The 17,067-nt window shown below is 34.4% G+C and overlaps 1 protein-coding gene across 1 annotated transcript in view; it reads left to right on the forward strand.

Annotated features, from left to right (window-relative positions):
* Positions 1-17,067, forward strand: part of ZC2HC1A (zinc finger, C2HC-type containing 1A) — a 53,856-nt gene that overhangs the window by 6,924 nt on the left and 29,865 nt on the right. Inside the window, exons 2-5 of the mRNA XM_011989070.1 lie at positions 2,711-2,787; positions 5,486-5,602; positions 13,409-13,550; positions 15,685-15,845. Coding sequence (XP_011844460.1) covers positions 2,711-2,787; positions 5,486-5,602; positions 13,409-13,550; positions 15,685-15,845 — 497 coding nt within the window. The remainder of the gene's footprint in view (positions 1-2,710; positions 2,788-5,485; positions 5,603-13,408; positions 13,551-15,684; positions 15,846-17,067) is intronic.

Consider the following 17,067-nt stretch of genomic DNA (forward strand, 5'->3'; position numbering starts at 1 on the left):
TAATGCTCTCCCTCCTCTTGTCCCCTACTCCCTGACAGACCCTGGTGTGTGATGTTCGCCTCCCTGTGTCCATGTGTTCTCATTGTTCACCTCCCACTTATGAATGAGAACATGTGGTGTTTGATTTTCTGTTCCTGTGTTAGTTTGCTGAGAATGATGGTTTCCAGCTTCATCCATGCCCCTGCAAAGGACATGAACTCATTCTTTTTTATGACTGCATAGTATTCCATGGTGGATATGTGCCACATTTTCTTCATCCAGTCTATCATTGATGGGCATTTGGGTTGGTTCTAAGTCTTTGCTATTGTAAATAGTGCTGCAGTAAGCATACGTGTGCATGTGTCTTTGTAGTAGAATGATTTATAATTCTTTGGGTATATATCCAGTAATGGGATTGCTGGGTCAAATGGTATTTCTGGTTCTAGATCCTTGATGAATCACCACACTGACTTCCACAATGGTTGAATTAATTTACACTCCCACCAACAATGTAAAAGTGTTCCTATTTCTCCACATCTTCTCCAGCATCTGTTGTTTCCTGACTTTTTAATGATCGCCATTCTAACTGGCATAAAATGATATTCTGTTTTAGAGAATGAAAGCGTTGTCAAAATTGAAGAATTGTTACCTTCCTACTGGGTAGAGAAGTTCCCTCCATAGGTCTTGACATCAACACACATGCACATGTTGTATTTTGTCAATTACAGTGCTATGCTCTATGACCAGCTAATATTAGAAGACATTATAAATTTATATATATGTTATATATATATATATCTTTATTTTGGGTGAAGTAATTGCATTCTTTTCTAAAAAAGATTTCTTTGGGGTATAATTGCTTTTAAATTATCCCCAAATAGCATTATTTTAAAATGGGATTGTATGTGTTTATGCCTTATAGTGATAATAATTTTCTTTTTTAAAAAAATGTTTAAACATGTTTGATAGCTTGTGGAAATTAATGTCAAGAACTGGATTTTATTATTTGGTAATATTCTGGTTGCTGTTATGTTTTAATTTTTTGTATAAAAAATAAGAGATGATTTGGTTCTTAGATCTATTTAATAAGTAAGTAATAGAGATTATGTTAGCTTTATGAGAACAATAATTGTGTTATTCTGTCCTTGTGTTAATATTACTTAATGCATGCTTAGTATGTAGTTTTTCTATGTGCTGAATTTATTTTTCTCAATAGTTAATTTTTATAAGATTTTGCTTTGTCATCTATTTAACAAGTAGATAAGCAAATACACTTTTAAGTATAATATGTGGTGCTTTTTAATATTTTTTATTGATGAATTTTAAAATCATTCCTTATGTAAAAGAATACATGAAAACTATAAGCAAATTTAGTAGATTAGTTAGCATGTGATGTTACTTAGACCATCATTTTGAAGACATTCTTATCTAAATGAACCTAATGGTTTCCGTTTAGTAACTCTGGATTGTTAGTGGACTTAAGTGATCCAGATAAATGAGATGCTCTGCCTAAATCGCTTAGCTCCTGGTGTTGGAGAAGGACAAATCAGGCAAATCTTAGCTTTGCTTTTGTAGTGTTGACTGCTTAACTGCCACCACACAACATTGCCTCCATCTGAGATGACAAGTAGTCACTATCCACCAGTCAAATAGGGCAGTGGAGTAACAGGAAAATGAGAAAACAAAACAGTTCTTCTGTTACTGTATTTGAATGCAATCTTACTAATATCTATTTTGGTTTGCCTGTTTAGTTCTCCGTGAACTCACTAAATGTCTTGGACCAGGTTATATGGAGTCATAATTGTACTTTTAAAAATTAGTTTGTTACTTCCAAAGGAAAATGTTTTTCTATTTGTCTTTCATATGATAAAAGAATTTCAGCATCTCTAAAATATTCAGCAGAAACTAAGGGGAAAATGTTACATGTTTAAGTATCATTTTTAGGAAATTACAGGTATGAAAACAAGTTTATGTTTGATATTTGGAAATAAAATAAAATGACAAAATGGATTATGTAGAGTCACAAAGAATGTAGTTTCTTTTTTTTTTTCCTTTTTAGTAATAACATTTGTTGTATTCAGGTACATGATAGTTATATTAATTTTGTTAATAACTGAGTGAAAGTTGTAGCTACCTCTTTATTTAATTTTGTTTGTAAGGTCAGAATATCTCCATTTACTAGTCCACTGACTCTTTATAAGTTGTATATGTAAAAAATAATAATTCATATAATACATGTAATTGCATAACTAGGTGATAGCATTGCACTTTCTGTTTGGTGATAAACAGAATAAGATTCCTTTTATTCTATATACTTCAAATCATTGGAGGAAGTCGCTGAACTGATCACTAATGGTATTTCTTCATGCCTTGGAAATTAATAAGATAAATTTTGTTCTTAAAATGTAGTAATTTACCATAGAGATAGCCTATAAGTTAAGAGAATATGACAAATTGATTTTCTTAAAATAATTACAAGAAAATTAGATATTCCCAACAGTATTAGTTTGGATATCTTTAAATCATGACTCTTGCATATTTATCTTGACCTTTTTCACCACTGATAACTAAGTATTATGCTCCTTTTAATAGATAATTTTGCTTATTTCAAAATGCAGTAAAATATTTTTCACAAAAACTGATAATTTACCTATAAAACTAAAAGATTAAAATGTGAAGTTTCACAATTTTAAGTTATAGAAATTATTTATTAAATTCCTTCCTGTTTTAGAGAATGGAGGTGTTGTCCAAGTTGGAGAATTGTTACCTTGCAAGATTTGTGGAAGAACATTCTTTCCAGTAGCATTAGTGAGTAGACTGATTTTGTACCTTTATGGTTTTACAGATCTGTAATTGTTCAATAATTCTGGTCAATTCTCATGGGAAGGACTTATGTGGAACAGTTTTTCAAGAGTTAATGGGTAATATTCTTTGTTCAAGGGTCTTGATTTCAGCTATGCCATTCTTCCAGAATGCTTTCTTTCCTTCAGAATTTGGTCTTCAGAACTCTTCTATTAAAGTTTAAAGTTATTCCTAGTTTTATGAGACTCTTACCAAAAACAAACAAAATCACAACAAACGAAATCAGATACCTTAGAAATAAGTAATTATTTACAGATACAAAATAATATAATGTCTGGAATTTGCTTTATAGGACTTCAGGAAAAAATCAGGGATAGGTGAAACAAAATTGTTCAAATATTGGTAACTGTTGAAGCTGGGTGGTAAGTAGTAAAAGGGAATTAATTATCCTTTTTTGTCACCTCTTATGGTTGAAATGTTTCAAAGAAAAAGATTTTTTCAATGTAAAAGTACACCTGAAATTTTTTATGCGTTCTTTAGATATGTTAGCTACTTAGTAAGTACAAATAAAAACGCTTTTAACTAATCTTAATAAAAATTACCTAATTAAATAGGGAATAATAAAAATTATGCCTATGTACCTTACATATTTTAATTTCAAACACAAATACACATTTATTAATACTTTGATGTAAGACAGGATTTTTCTGTGAATATGGATCTGCTGATTAAAGTTCTGCCCTATTCCGCTGTGCATCCTCTTACTTTTTCTAGTTTGTTTGTTTAAAGCAAAGTGAGGAATTAATGATCCAAAATGTCCTTCTGACTGTAAGAACCTTTTAAATAATGATGGCTTTTTTGTAATCTTTTAAAAACATCTTGCCCACACATTCAGTGATTTTTTTTCTTATCAATTTATTATTTTTCAGAGTGTTCAGCTGAATTTCACAGAAAAAAAAAAAAAAAGCCTTTTTCTGCTCTCTTTTATGTGGTATTTAACTTAATAATGTTATAACAACTAAAACTTGAGTTATGTTGGGAAACACACATACACTTGACATATATAACTTAATAAGGAACATATATACGTGGGTCCACTAGGTAGTCATCTGCTATCCTCATTTTAAAAAAAAATACTTAAGAGCTGTAATTATAGTGCTTGTTTGTTGAAATGAAAACTGAAAATAAGTATGTAAAGCAGTTGATTGCTAATTGTGTACTGAAAGCCTAAGAGACTCCAAGACACCAAATAATCCAGTTTTGAGGTTTTGTTTTTCCCAGAGAAAGTTTGACAGTTCTACCTTCTTTAGTGTTTATGAAAATACAAAAGAAAAAAGTGTATTTAGTGTACCGATGTCATCAGTCATCGTGGTTAATATATTGGAGGGAAAATGTTTATCCAGTTGGTTTACTGGAGGTCATTTAAGACAGCTTCCATTCTAATGTCCCTAAACTGAATAACTGAATAAATGAATGAATGGACAACTCCATAAAAACAAACAAACAAACAAAAAACCTGTAGGAGTTTTAAACACTAGATAGCTCAAGAAAAATCCTAGGTGAAGAAAACTGCTAAGTTTGAGTTCCAGAAGGGAGGAAAAGAATTAGTATGAGGGAAGGACACAAATCAGACCACCTGTCCTATTAGTTTGTGTTAACTTTATATTAGCATACTACTATTATGTTAACTTTAGTAATCCAAACTACTACTCTTACGTTAACTTTTGTAATCCTAAAACTAATGTATTCTTTGTATTTTCTTTTTCTAGTATTTATGGTCAGGTATTTAATGGAGACTTTTTTTTTTTTTTTCCAGTGTAGTAATTTTGACTTTGTTACTTTTTCTTAGTGTTACAGGACAGAGAAATATGTTACAGGAAAAGGGTCCCAATGGAGACCCTAAAAGAGAGTTTTTGGATTTTGCACACGAGTTGAGGGCGAGTTCGCAGTGCAAAGTGAAAGCAAGTTTTTTAAGAAAGTGATGAAAGAACTGGTACTCCATAGACAGAGCAGCCCTGAGGGCTGCTGGTTGCCCATTTTTATGGTTATTTCTTGATGATATGCTAAACAAGGGGTGGATTATTCATGCCTCCTCTTTTTAAAACATATAGGGTAAGTTCCTGATGTTACCATGGCATTTGTAAACTGTCATGGCACTGGTGGGAGTGTAGCAGTGAGGCTGACCAGAGGTCACTCTCGTCACCATTGTCCTTTTGGTGGGTTTTGTCTGGTTCCTTTACTGCAACCTATTTTATTAGAAAGATCTTTATGACCTGTATTTTGTGCTGATCTCCTATCTTATCCTGTGACTTAGAATGCCGTAACCATCTGGGAATGCAGCCCAGTAGGTTTCAGCCTCATTTTACCCAGCTCCTGTTTAAGATGGAATTGCTCTGGTTCACACACTTCTGACATTAGTAATGTACAAACTAGGAGAAGAATATTAAATAACTTAATGAAATGTTAGAATAGTGTTTATAATTTTTTTTTTTTAACGAGAAAGATAACTTAGAGCATGCATTATACATACCTTTTACAACTTAACTTTTGGCTAAGGCAAGGTGTATCTTATTTATTTATTATTTTGTATTCAGATTTTTCATTTGGCCTCAGATTTTTAAACTGGTCTCAATGTAAATAAAGTTCTCTAGTCTTACCTTCTGTAGAAAAGATAATGATAGGCTACATTTCTTTTTCTTAACAGAAAAAACATGGACCCATTTGCCAGAAAACTGCTACTAAAAAACGGAAGACTTTTGATTCAAGCAGACAGAGAGCTGAAGGAACTGATATTCCAACAGTGAAACCTCTCAAACCAAGGGTAACTATATAACCTTTTGAACAGTATGAACCTTGGTGTTATGTATGTTGAAAAATATTATATTATCTGTTACATTAAGATTAAGAATAAACACAATTATCTGCTACATTAAGATTAAAGAATAAATACAATTAAATGTTCAGTTTAGAAATTATCAGAAGCTTATAAAACAAATTTTATTTTAAACAGTAAGCTTTTAAACTTCAAAGGAGAGACCAAGGTGTGGTCTCAAACTCCATCAATTACAGTGAGATTTTTATAGCATTGGAGAGCCAATTGCTGTCCCACATTCTTTTCAAGTCATTATTAAAAGCTTTCAATATAACTTAAGTTCTTATTTATTGCATCTTCTACCATTATGATAATCTCTACATCCAGAAAGTTAAGCAATTATTTACAGACATTTTAGCATAACAGATACTGCTTATTTTGACGTATTGATTGCCAGGATTTGTAATCTGTATAATGTTTCTAAGGAAAAGTTTTATCAGTTGTTCAGTGTCCAGATATAGTTATTGTCAGTTTATTTTCTTTCTTGAAACCAAAGCAATGAACCTATTGTGATAATCTCTCCTTAATATCTGTCATATATTATAGTAATCCCTTGGTATTTGTGGGAGATTGGTTCCAGGACCCACCTCTGATATCAGTATCTGTGGATACTCAAACTCCTTATGGCATAATACTTATGCACATCCTCCCATATACTTTATGTCTAGATTACCTATAATTTAATGCAATGTAAATAGTTGTTGAATTGTGTCTTTAATATTTGTTACTTTTTATTGTTACATGGTGGTTTACTTTTTTCCTGAATGTTTCTGATTGATGGTTGGTTGAATCCATGGATGCGCAAGCCATGAATGTGGAACCCATGAGTAGTAAGGGCCAACTACGTATTGCTAGGAGTAAATTACTTATGTACTTATTCAGCATAGTTGTGAAGCATCGTTTGAGTGAAATGGTCTAAGCTAAGTACTTGATTGAATAGGTTTTCGAAACAAAATCCTACTGTTAATGATAATAACTTCTTCCAGTGGTATAAGAATATTTTTCTATGGGGAAATTAATCTTACTAATAAAAAATCATTTGATGATAGAAAAATTAGATGTTCATTTTTATTTTTACTGTGAACATTTAAAGTAAGGATGGTAAGGTTTGAATAAACTACATAAATCAATATATGATGTTTTTCTTAGGTACCTGCTACCTATATTAGCCTTAACTTGCTTTGGTAGATAAAATTGCCAAATCTTTGGAGGCAGTACAATATAGTGCGTGCTAAATTGGCTCAAGAATCATACTGTCTGAATTTAACCTTCACTTTGCTACATACCGTATTATTCTGAGCAAGTTATTTATTGTAATTATGCTTCTGTTCTCTGTAAAATGGTGATAGTAGTAGTATTTATCTTGTGTGGTTATTGTAGGGATTACATAAGATTATCCATGGTGATTTCAATGAATATTAGTCATCCTGTTTCTTTTATAAGGAATTGGGGTTGTAAACTTAAAAACTGAATCATAGGAAAAAGCAAAGTGAAAACCATTGCTTTGAATTAAGTGTTCATTGCCCTGTTACCTAAAACTGTGGCCCACAGAGCAGTAATAGCGGCAGTATTTGGGAAATTGTTAGACATGCAGAATCTCAGCCTCCTCCCAAACATACTGAATTAGAATCATTTGAAGAACATCCTTGGGTGAGTCATATGCATATTAAAGTCATATGCATATTAAAGTTTGAGAAGCAGTGTCTTAGAAGCTTTGTATGTTGTAAGTGTAGTTCTTAATATATTTACCTGTATCAAGAAAATCCTACAAAATCATAAGCAGAGTGGGCAAAGCAAATACAAACTTCGTATTTGGAAAAACAAAAGGTAGGCATAATTCATAGATTACCAAATATACGTAAGGACTGCCCCAAAGCAGTTGAAATCCAGGAGAAATTACCCATAAGAGGAGGTATAGGAAATTGCTTGGGGGCCTGTGGCTGCATTCTGGAAAGATTTCCAGAATCTACCTTAAAGGTGAGGGGTTTCCTCATCTTAAAAGTGATTCCTTAAAGGTGAGAGATCTTATCAGATAGTATCTTTATCTATTGTTTAGTACAACCAAGGCAGAAAATGGGAGGAGCTGAAGGAATTTGGATAGCTACCAGCTGGAATGAGCAGGGCTGAAATTGTGTAAAAGCCAGGAGGGAGAGAATGGTGGGAGTGGGAATAGATTGTTGAGGAGGCCTAGTATCAGAGGCCCTTAGAAAACATTAGTGAAAATGCCTTTCCTGAAGATGAACGGCCTGACCTAAAAGACTGTGACTTTTTTTTTTTTTTGAAGTGATTCTTATAGGATCTGAGGGAAGCAGGGTGTAATTACACAGACGCCTTATTTGCAGGAACTAGTCTGAATCTGTTGCAATAGAGAGGAGAGCTGCTGGTTTGTATAGCTACCCTGGGCCTCTCCTCCCAAAAACTTCTTGCAAATAGCTGAACCAGGAAATCTATGCTGAATAGTAGAAATGAATAATAGAAGTGATGAATAATAGAAAGTATATTAGCTCAGCATTGATAAAAGATGCTATGAGATAAAAGGTACAAAAAAACAGCAAAACTTGCCAGTAGATGAGTAATAATCATAGAGCAGATGAATGTTATGATCAGATATTTTGCTATAAAATAAGAAACTTTAAAAAGTCAGTAATCTCAAACATCTAAATTTGCTGACATTTAAGATTTTTGCATTTATATTAATTAGAGAAGTAGATATGTAATTCTTCTTTTTGTCAGAGTTTTGCTGCTCTCAGAACAGTATCTGGAAAGTTGTTTCGTTGTTTTCTATTCTCTGAATTATATGTCTACAAAAAGTAAAAATTAAGGGCAGCTGAGCCAGGAGGTTTCTTTGTGGGAAGGAAAATATTTTCTAAGATAAATATGACTATTTTGATTTTATATTTGTTCTGGTATCTGTTTTGTTGTGTTTTCCAAGGACATTGCCCATTTTGTCATAATTATCAAATTTATTGGCATACAGTTTCTTTTTAGTATCTTCTTGTCTTTCTCATATTTGTGTATTATTTTTCATTCCTTAATAATTTGAGTTCTCTTTTTTCCTTTTTGTTTCTTTCTTTTCTTTTTTCTTTTTTTTTGAGACAGAGATCTTACTATGTTGACCAGGCTGGTGTTGAACTCTTGGCCTCAGGTGATTTCTCCCACTTTTACCTCACAAAATGTTGGGATTACAGGCATGAGACATCATACCCAGCCATCTTTTAAAGTACCATCTTTTGACTTTGTGGATTCAACACATAATTCTTGATTTTAAAAATATAGACATAATAGGAATAGTTGGATATCTCAATAATATTACAAAATAAATCTCTGTAGCATGTGAGCCAGCATCATGTTTAGTGGAGGACACTAGAGGCAGTTCCCATTAAATCAAGGAGAAGGTTAAACTGTAACCAGTAAGTGCCAGCTGATACAGTTAGATAAGAAGAAGAAATTAGACGCCTAGATGTATTAGTCCATTTTCCTACTGCTATTAAGAAATACTGAAGACTGGGTAATTTATAAAGAAAAAGAGGTTTAATGGACTCACAGTTCCATGTGGCTGGGGAGGCCTTACATCATGGTGGAAGGTGAAGAAGGAACAGTCACATCTTCCATGGCAGCAGACAAAAGCACGTGTGCAGGGAAACTTCCCTTTTTAATAAAACCATCAGATCTTGCAAGAATTATTCACTATCACAAGCACAACATAGGAAAAACCTGCCCCCGTGATTCAGTTACTTCCTAATGGGTTCCTCCCACAACCTGTGGGGGATTATGAGAACTACAATTCAAGATGAGATTTGTATGGGGACACTGCCAAACCATATAATTCCGTCCCTGGCCACTCCCAAATTTCACGTCCTCACATTTCAAAACCAATCATGCCTTCCCAACAGTCCCCAAAGTTTGGCTTAAGTCATTTCAGGATTAAGTCTAAAGTCCACAATTCAAAGTCTCATCTGAGACAAGGCAAGTTTCTTCTGCCTGTTAGTCTCTAAAATCAAAAACAAGTTAGTTACTTCCTAGATACAACAGGGATACAGGCATTGGGTAAATACACCCATTCTAAATCAGAGAAACTGGCCAAAACAAAGGGGTCACAGGCTCCATGCAAGTCTGAAATCCATTAGGGCGGTCATTAAACCTTAAAGCTCTGAAACTTTGACTCCGTGTCTCACATCCAGGTCATGCTGGTTCTAAAGGTGGGCTCCCATGGCCTTGGGCAGGGACTCCAATCTCATATTTCCCTTCTGCAGTGCCCTAGCAGAGGTTCTCCATGAGAGCCCCACCCCTGCAGCAAACTTCTTCCTGGACATCCAGGTGTTTCCATACATTCTCTGAAATCTAGGCAGAGGTTCCCAAACCTCAACTCTTGATTTCTATGCACCTGCAGGCTCAACACCATGTGGAAGCTGCCAAAGCTTGTGGCTTGCACCTCTGGAAGCCATGGCTCTACTTGTACCTTTGTCCCTTTTAGCCATGCTTAGAGCAGCTGGGACGCAGGGCACCGAGTCCCTAGGCTGCACACAGTAGGGGGACCCTTGACCTGGCCTAGGAAATAATTTTTCCCTTCTAGGCCTCTGAACCTGTGATGGGAGGGGCTGCCATGAAGGTCTCTGATGTGCCCTGGAGACGTTTTCCCCTTTGTCTTGGTGATTAATATTCCATTCCTTATTACTTATACAAATTTCTGCAACAGGCATGAATCTCTCCCTAGAAAATGGTTTTCTTTTCTATTACATTGTTAGACTGTAAATTTTCCAAACTTGTATGTTCTGCTTCCTCTTGAATGCTTTGCTCCCCAGAAATTTCTCCCACCAGAAACCCTAAATCATCTTTCCCAAGTTTAAAGCCACAGATCTCTATGGCAAGAGCAAAACGCTGCCAGTCTCTTTGCTAAAGCATAACAGGAGTCACCTTTGCTCCATTTCCCAACAAGTTCTTCATCTCCATCTGTGATCACCTTAGCCTGGACTTTGTTGTCCATATCACTATTAGCATTTTGGTCAGATCCATTCAACAAGTTTCTAGGAAGTTCCAGACTTTCCCACATTTTTCTCTCTTCTTCTGATCCCTCCAAACTGTTTCAGCCTCTGCTTGTTACCCAGTTCCAAAGTTGCTTACACATTTTGGGTTATCTTAATAGCAGTACCCCACTCCACCAGTACCAACTTACTGTATTCGTCCATTTTCGTACTGCTATGAAGAAATGCCTGAGACTGGGCAATTTATAAAGAAAAAGAGGTTTAACGGACTCACAGTTTCACATGTCTGGGGAGGCCTCACAATCATGGTGGAAGGTGAAGAAGGATCAAAGGCACATCTTACATGATGGCAGACAAGAGCGTGTGTGCAGGGAATCTGCCCTTTGTAAAACCATCAGATCTCATGAGACTTATTCACTGTCATGAGAACGGCACAGGGAAAACATGCCCCCGTGATTCAATTACCTCCCACCGAGTACCCCCCATAACACGTGGGGATTATGAGAGCTACAATTCAAGATGAGATTTGGGTGGGGCACAGCCAAACTATATCAATAGATGTTTGAAAAGACTAGGTAAAACCATCATTATTAGAAGATATGATATACCTGGAAAACCCAAGAGAATTAAGTGAGAAATTACTACAAACAATAGGAGTAAAGGGAAGTAATGTGGTAGGTTACTATGCAAAAATTACTAAGCTTCATATACTCAGCAAACAGGCTCTTGAGACATAACAATGAGGAAAGGACCCTCTGCAAAAGAACAACACAAGCTATGAAATACTTAGGAGTAAATGGCCGGGCGCGGTGGCTCAAGCCTGTAATCCCAGCACTTTGGGAGGCCGAGACGGGTGGATCACGAGGTCAGGAGATCGAGACCATCCTGGCTAACACGGTGAAACCCCGTCTCTACTAAAAAATACAAAAAAACTAGCCGGGCGAGGTGGCGGGCGCCTGTAGTCCCAGCTACTCGGGAGGCTGAGGCAGGAGAATGGCGTGAACCCAGGAGGCGGAGCTTGCAGTGAGCTGAGATCCGGCCACTGCACTCCAGCCTGGGTGACAGAGCAAGACTCCGTCTCAAAAAAAAAAAAAAAAAAATACAAGACTTCCACAAAGAAAAAAAAATACTACTGAAAGATAAAAATGAACTGTTTTTCAAATGGAAATATATCCCATATTCTTGTATCGGTAGGTTCAACTTAATAAAGATTTTAAGTTTCTCAACTTGTTTATAAATGTGATTCTTAATTTTTAAAAATTATACAAGTTGATTCAAAAGTTTACCTGGAAAAATTTATATACATAAATAACTAGGAAAATATTTAAAAAGCTTAATAAAATATTACCCTATCAGATATTAAAATACATTGTCTCAATATTGAAGAAAATACTGGTGCTAACACAGGATAATCAGAACCGTGGAACAGAAGAGAAAGTTCAGAAATACACCCAAATTCAGAAAGGAATTTAGTGTATTATACAGGTGTTATTTCAATTCTGTTGGTGGAGGGAAGCAGGGAGGGGAGAGCCACTAAAGGACAGGAAAAGTTCATAGCCATGTAAAAAAAAAAAAAAAAGCAAAATGTGATTCAATTTGTCACTCCACACACAGCAGGATAAATTCCACATGAATAAAAGATTTAAGAAATTTTAATTGATCCTGGAAGTTGTAGACTTCCAGTAAACATGGGAAAATTTTATTTTTTCTTGATGTGAGGTTGCACCTGGCTAATGCAGATCCAGAGGCCATAAAAGATTAGTAAATTAAACTGTAATTAAAAAATAAGTATACATAGTAAAAAATGATCCATAGACAAGGTCAAAAGACAGATTGTTGATGGGAGGGAAGGAATAGTTTCCTATAAAAAATTACTTGAAATTATTACATTAAAGGCCAGTAACTCAATGAGTAAGTTGATGAGGAATATAAATAGTCCACAGTAAAGGCAATACATTAAATGATTCTTAACAATTTAAAAAGGTGCCCAGTCTCAATCATTATAAGAGAAAATCCAATTAAATACAGAAAGTAAGGATTATTTTTCATGTTTCTAATTGATTCAAAAGACAAATGATAGATAATATACTCTGTTAGAGGATCTATGGGAAAACAGGGAAATACACTGTCTTAGTCTCGTTTCTGTTGCTGTAATAGAATACCACAAACAGGGTAATTTGTAAAGAAAATAAGTGTATCTCTCACAGTTCTGGAGGTTGGGAAGTCTAGGGGCATAGTGCTGGCATCTGGCAAGGGCCTTCTTGCTGCATAATCCCATGATGGAAGGGCAGGTGTGCCTGTGAAACAGAGAAAATGGGGGCCAAACTCACTCTTTTATCAGGAACCCACACCCTCAATAACTAATCTGCTACTGGGGTAATGGCATTAATCCATCATGAGGGCAGAATCATAATGACTTAATCACCTTTCAGATGTCCCCACTTTGTAATACTGTTATAATATTAATTACATTTTAACATGAGTTTTGGAGGGAACATTCAACCACAGCAACAGTCTTAGTGGCAGGATAAATGGATGTAACACCTACAGAAGGCATTTTAGCAGTGTCTTTTGCAATGAGAACTGCATTAAGAAATTGAATATAAAATTGCAATGTAGTTGCATAAAGTTTCTCTTTAAAATTATAAATTTGAGAAGGATATCATTTAAGGACTCCTGATAAGAGAACATTTAAAATGATATGGCATTATCTGATATTTTATTTCAGTATACTAAAAAGATACTGTTTGTTTATGTATTTATTTATTTATAGCCAGAACCACCAAAGAAACCATCTAATTGGAGAAGAAAACATGAAGAATTCATTGCTACCATAAGAGCAGCTAAAGGCCTTGATCAGGCCCTCAAAGAGGGTGGCAAACTTCCTCCTCCTCCTCCACCTTCTTACGATCCTGGTATATGGAATATTGTTGACAGAAATGTTCATGTGGGAAGAAAATAATGATAGAGTTTTTATGAATTTTAACTTGTTAAGCTTAACTTATAATCATGGAGTTTTATGAAGCATAATCTTTAAATGATTTGGTGTAAAACAGTGGTGGTAATCTAGTCATGTAGGCTTATAAAGACATTAATTTGGAACACGGAAGTGTATTATGTCTTTATTTTAATACTTTTATTTAAGCATAAGGCATTATATCATTTAAAAATTATTATGGTAACTATTACATGTGAGCATTACAGCAAATATTTTAACCATGCTCACTGCGAATTGAAATGTAGTCATTCAGTAGGAGTCATATAATTTTGTTGCCTGGTTCCTTGGTATCTTCTCATCTGGGATTGATTAAAAAAAAAAACATAACTTTCCTAAAATGTATAATTCATGTGGCTCGACTACATTTATGCCTTAAATTTGTATATTGTTAATTTTTTTTCATTGAGCACGTAAAAGTTGCTTGATTCGTTGTTACTAAAAGCAAAGCAAGATTTTTGCAACCCTGTATGAGATACTGAGATACCAGAGCCCCCACTGGCCTAATGGATAAGGCATTGGCCTCCTTAACGCTTGGGCTTTGAGATGCTGAGATACCGAAAGACTTAAAGTGACAAAGGTGACACTTTGACATTTGTTATTAGAGCAGCCTAAAGAGGTTGTAAATGTAACAGGGTAGCCACATTAATATTATGTTAGTACTCTAGATTGGAATTTATTTTCTAACAAAGAGAAAGTTCTTTAGCAAATCTAGATATGATCGTTTTTGACATTTTACTGTAGAGGAGAGATATAGTATATTTACAGATATAATAAATATCTTAGATTTTATATGCCATAAGGTTTCTGTTGCAACAAATAAACTATAGACAAATATATAAATGAATGAGCATGGCTGTGTTTCTGTAAAACTTCATTTACAAAGACAGGCTACAGGCAGGCTGGATTTGGCCTGTGGGCCATACTTTGTGAAACCCTGTTCTAGAGTATTAATAATTAACTTATATGAATGAATGTTTCTGGTATGCTTCAACTGATCCTGGGTCTCTTTTAATACTACCTTTATTTTCTTCATGAACTTGAGTTTTCTCTGTGCTTTGAAGATATTTAGATATTGTGTCTTACTCTACATAGCTACATTTCTCATGTCTAATATAAGAGAGTGAGAGGGTACCAGTTCTTCAGGATCATTTGGGCTTTAGAAGTTTTTTTAATCTTTTGGGCCTGACAAAAACAACTTATTTCTTTGTTATGAGAGGTTTAAGACCTACTCCAGTAGCAAGCAGGACAAATTTTTGAGCTGCAGATGAATATAAATTGTAAAGGGCAAACTCTCTATCAAAAAGTAAACATGTTAAAATAAATTATAAACCTGTTAAGATTCTTTTTTGACACTACTAAATTTTTACATTTATTCCCAGTGTCTCATTTAGTTATTTTACAATGCTACAAAATATGGTTCTGGAATAATTTCAAAAGAAGTCTGATTTACAGTATGTTTTGCATTTTGGGAAGATATTTTATCTTGGAAACATTTGCTGTTTCTTAAATTTGAATTATGTCAGTGAGATATATTTTAATCACTTCTTCCATCTGTTGAGACTTTTAAGAGAAAATAGCACTTTAAAGATAAGTAAACTATTTCTTGACAGTTTTCCATTAGATGAAATAAAAAATTTTAATAGATGAGCCTGTATTTTAAAATGTATTTTAATGTCACATATTATTACTTCCTAACTAGTCTGCTGTATAAAATATATATCCATTATAAATGAAAATATAAAGGCAAAAAAGAAATAATGTTTTTCCTCTGCTTACTCTTTTGTACTAAGGATTTATCTTTTGTTCTTTTTCCTTCACACATGTGATTCAAAGCTAGGAGAAAATTGGAATTCATGTACCAGCAGACTTTTTCTTTAAGTCTTTACTGAGTTTAGACAAGTCAAACTGGGTAGTTATAAGGATATGGGAGTTTTTCTTATCAGACATTATTACTTATATTTTTTGAATGACTCTACATAGAAACTTAAGATTTTTTAATGTCCGTTTCAAGTACTATGCTATTAATCTGTTTCTGTTTTTATCTGTTATAGATTATATTCAGTGTCCATATTGTCAGAGGAGATTCAATGAAAATGCAGCTGATAGACATATAAATTTCTGTAAAGAACAGGCAGCACGTATTAGTAATAAAGGCAAATTTTCTGCAGATACCAAAGGAAAACCAACTTCTCGGACACAGGTGATAAGTTCAGTTTTAATAATTGCTATAAATGAGAAAATAGCTCATTGACTTTCATAGATTATTGTTTATGCTTTTCATGACATTAGACTATATTTTTCTCACCTGCTTTTATATATATATAGTTATATATATAGTTTTATATATCTATAACAGTTGTATGCTTTTAGCTCTTATATCTATAAATCATTTCAAGCTAATTGTGTATAGTGTGAAGTAAGGGGCAGTTGTTCCTTTTTTTCTGTGTGGATATTCTATTGTCTTAGCACGTTTTTTATATATATATATAAAATATATAAAAAGCTATATATGTATACATGTTTTTAGATTGAGTGAAAGAGCTTATTATATATTCTTGGTCTTTTCTCAGATGTGTATTAAGAATATTTTCTCCCATCCTGTGACATGGCTTTTCATTTTCTTAAGGATGTCTTTTGAAGAGCAAAAATTTTAAAATGTGATTAAGTCCAATTTATTAATTCTTTACGATTTATGCTGCTTATGTTGTATCAAAGAAATCTTTGCCTATACTAGGGTTGCAAAGATTTTTCTCCCATGTCTTCTATAAGTTTTATGTTTTTAACTCTTACATCTATAAATCATTTCAGGCTAGTATTTGTGTATAGTGTGAAGTAAGGGGCAGGTTTTCCTTTTGTTTTCTATGTGGATATTCTATTATTTTAGCACAATTTGTTTAAAGGACTTTCTTTTCCCTGATGAATTACTGAGACACCTTGGTTGGAAATCAGTTGAATATAAACGTATGGGTGTATTTCAGGACATGCTGTTCTGTTCCATTGATTTATATCCCTGTCCTTTAGTCAATACCACATTCTCACTATACTGAATAGTGAACCTTAATAAGTCTTAAAATCAAGTCGTCTAAATTTTCCTACTTGAATTCCTTTTAAAGTTTTCTTTGGCAAGCCGGGTGCAGTGGCTCACTCCTGTAATCCCAGCACTTTGGGAGGCCGAGGTGGGCAGATCACGATGTCAGGAGATCAAGACCATCCTGGCTAACATGGTGAAACCCCATCTCTAATAAAAATACAAAAAATTAGCCGGGCATGGTGGCGGGCACCTGTAGTCCCAGCTGAGGGAGGCTGAGGTGGGAGAATGGCGTGAACCCGGGAGGGTGAGCTTGCAGTGAGCCTAGATTGCACCACTGCACTCCAGCCTGGGCGACAGAGCAGTGGTGCAAGGGAAGCAGGGAGGGGAGAGCCACTAAAGAACA

The sequence above is a fragment of the Mandrillus leucophaeus genome, unplaced genomic scaffold (genome assembly GCF_000951045.1).
Source record: "Mandrillus leucophaeus isolate KB7577 unplaced genomic scaffold, Mleu.le_1.0 Scaffold346, whole genome shotgun sequence".
NCBI lineage: Eukaryota > Metazoa > Chordata > Mammalia > Primates > Cercopithecidae > Mandrillus > Mandrillus leucophaeus.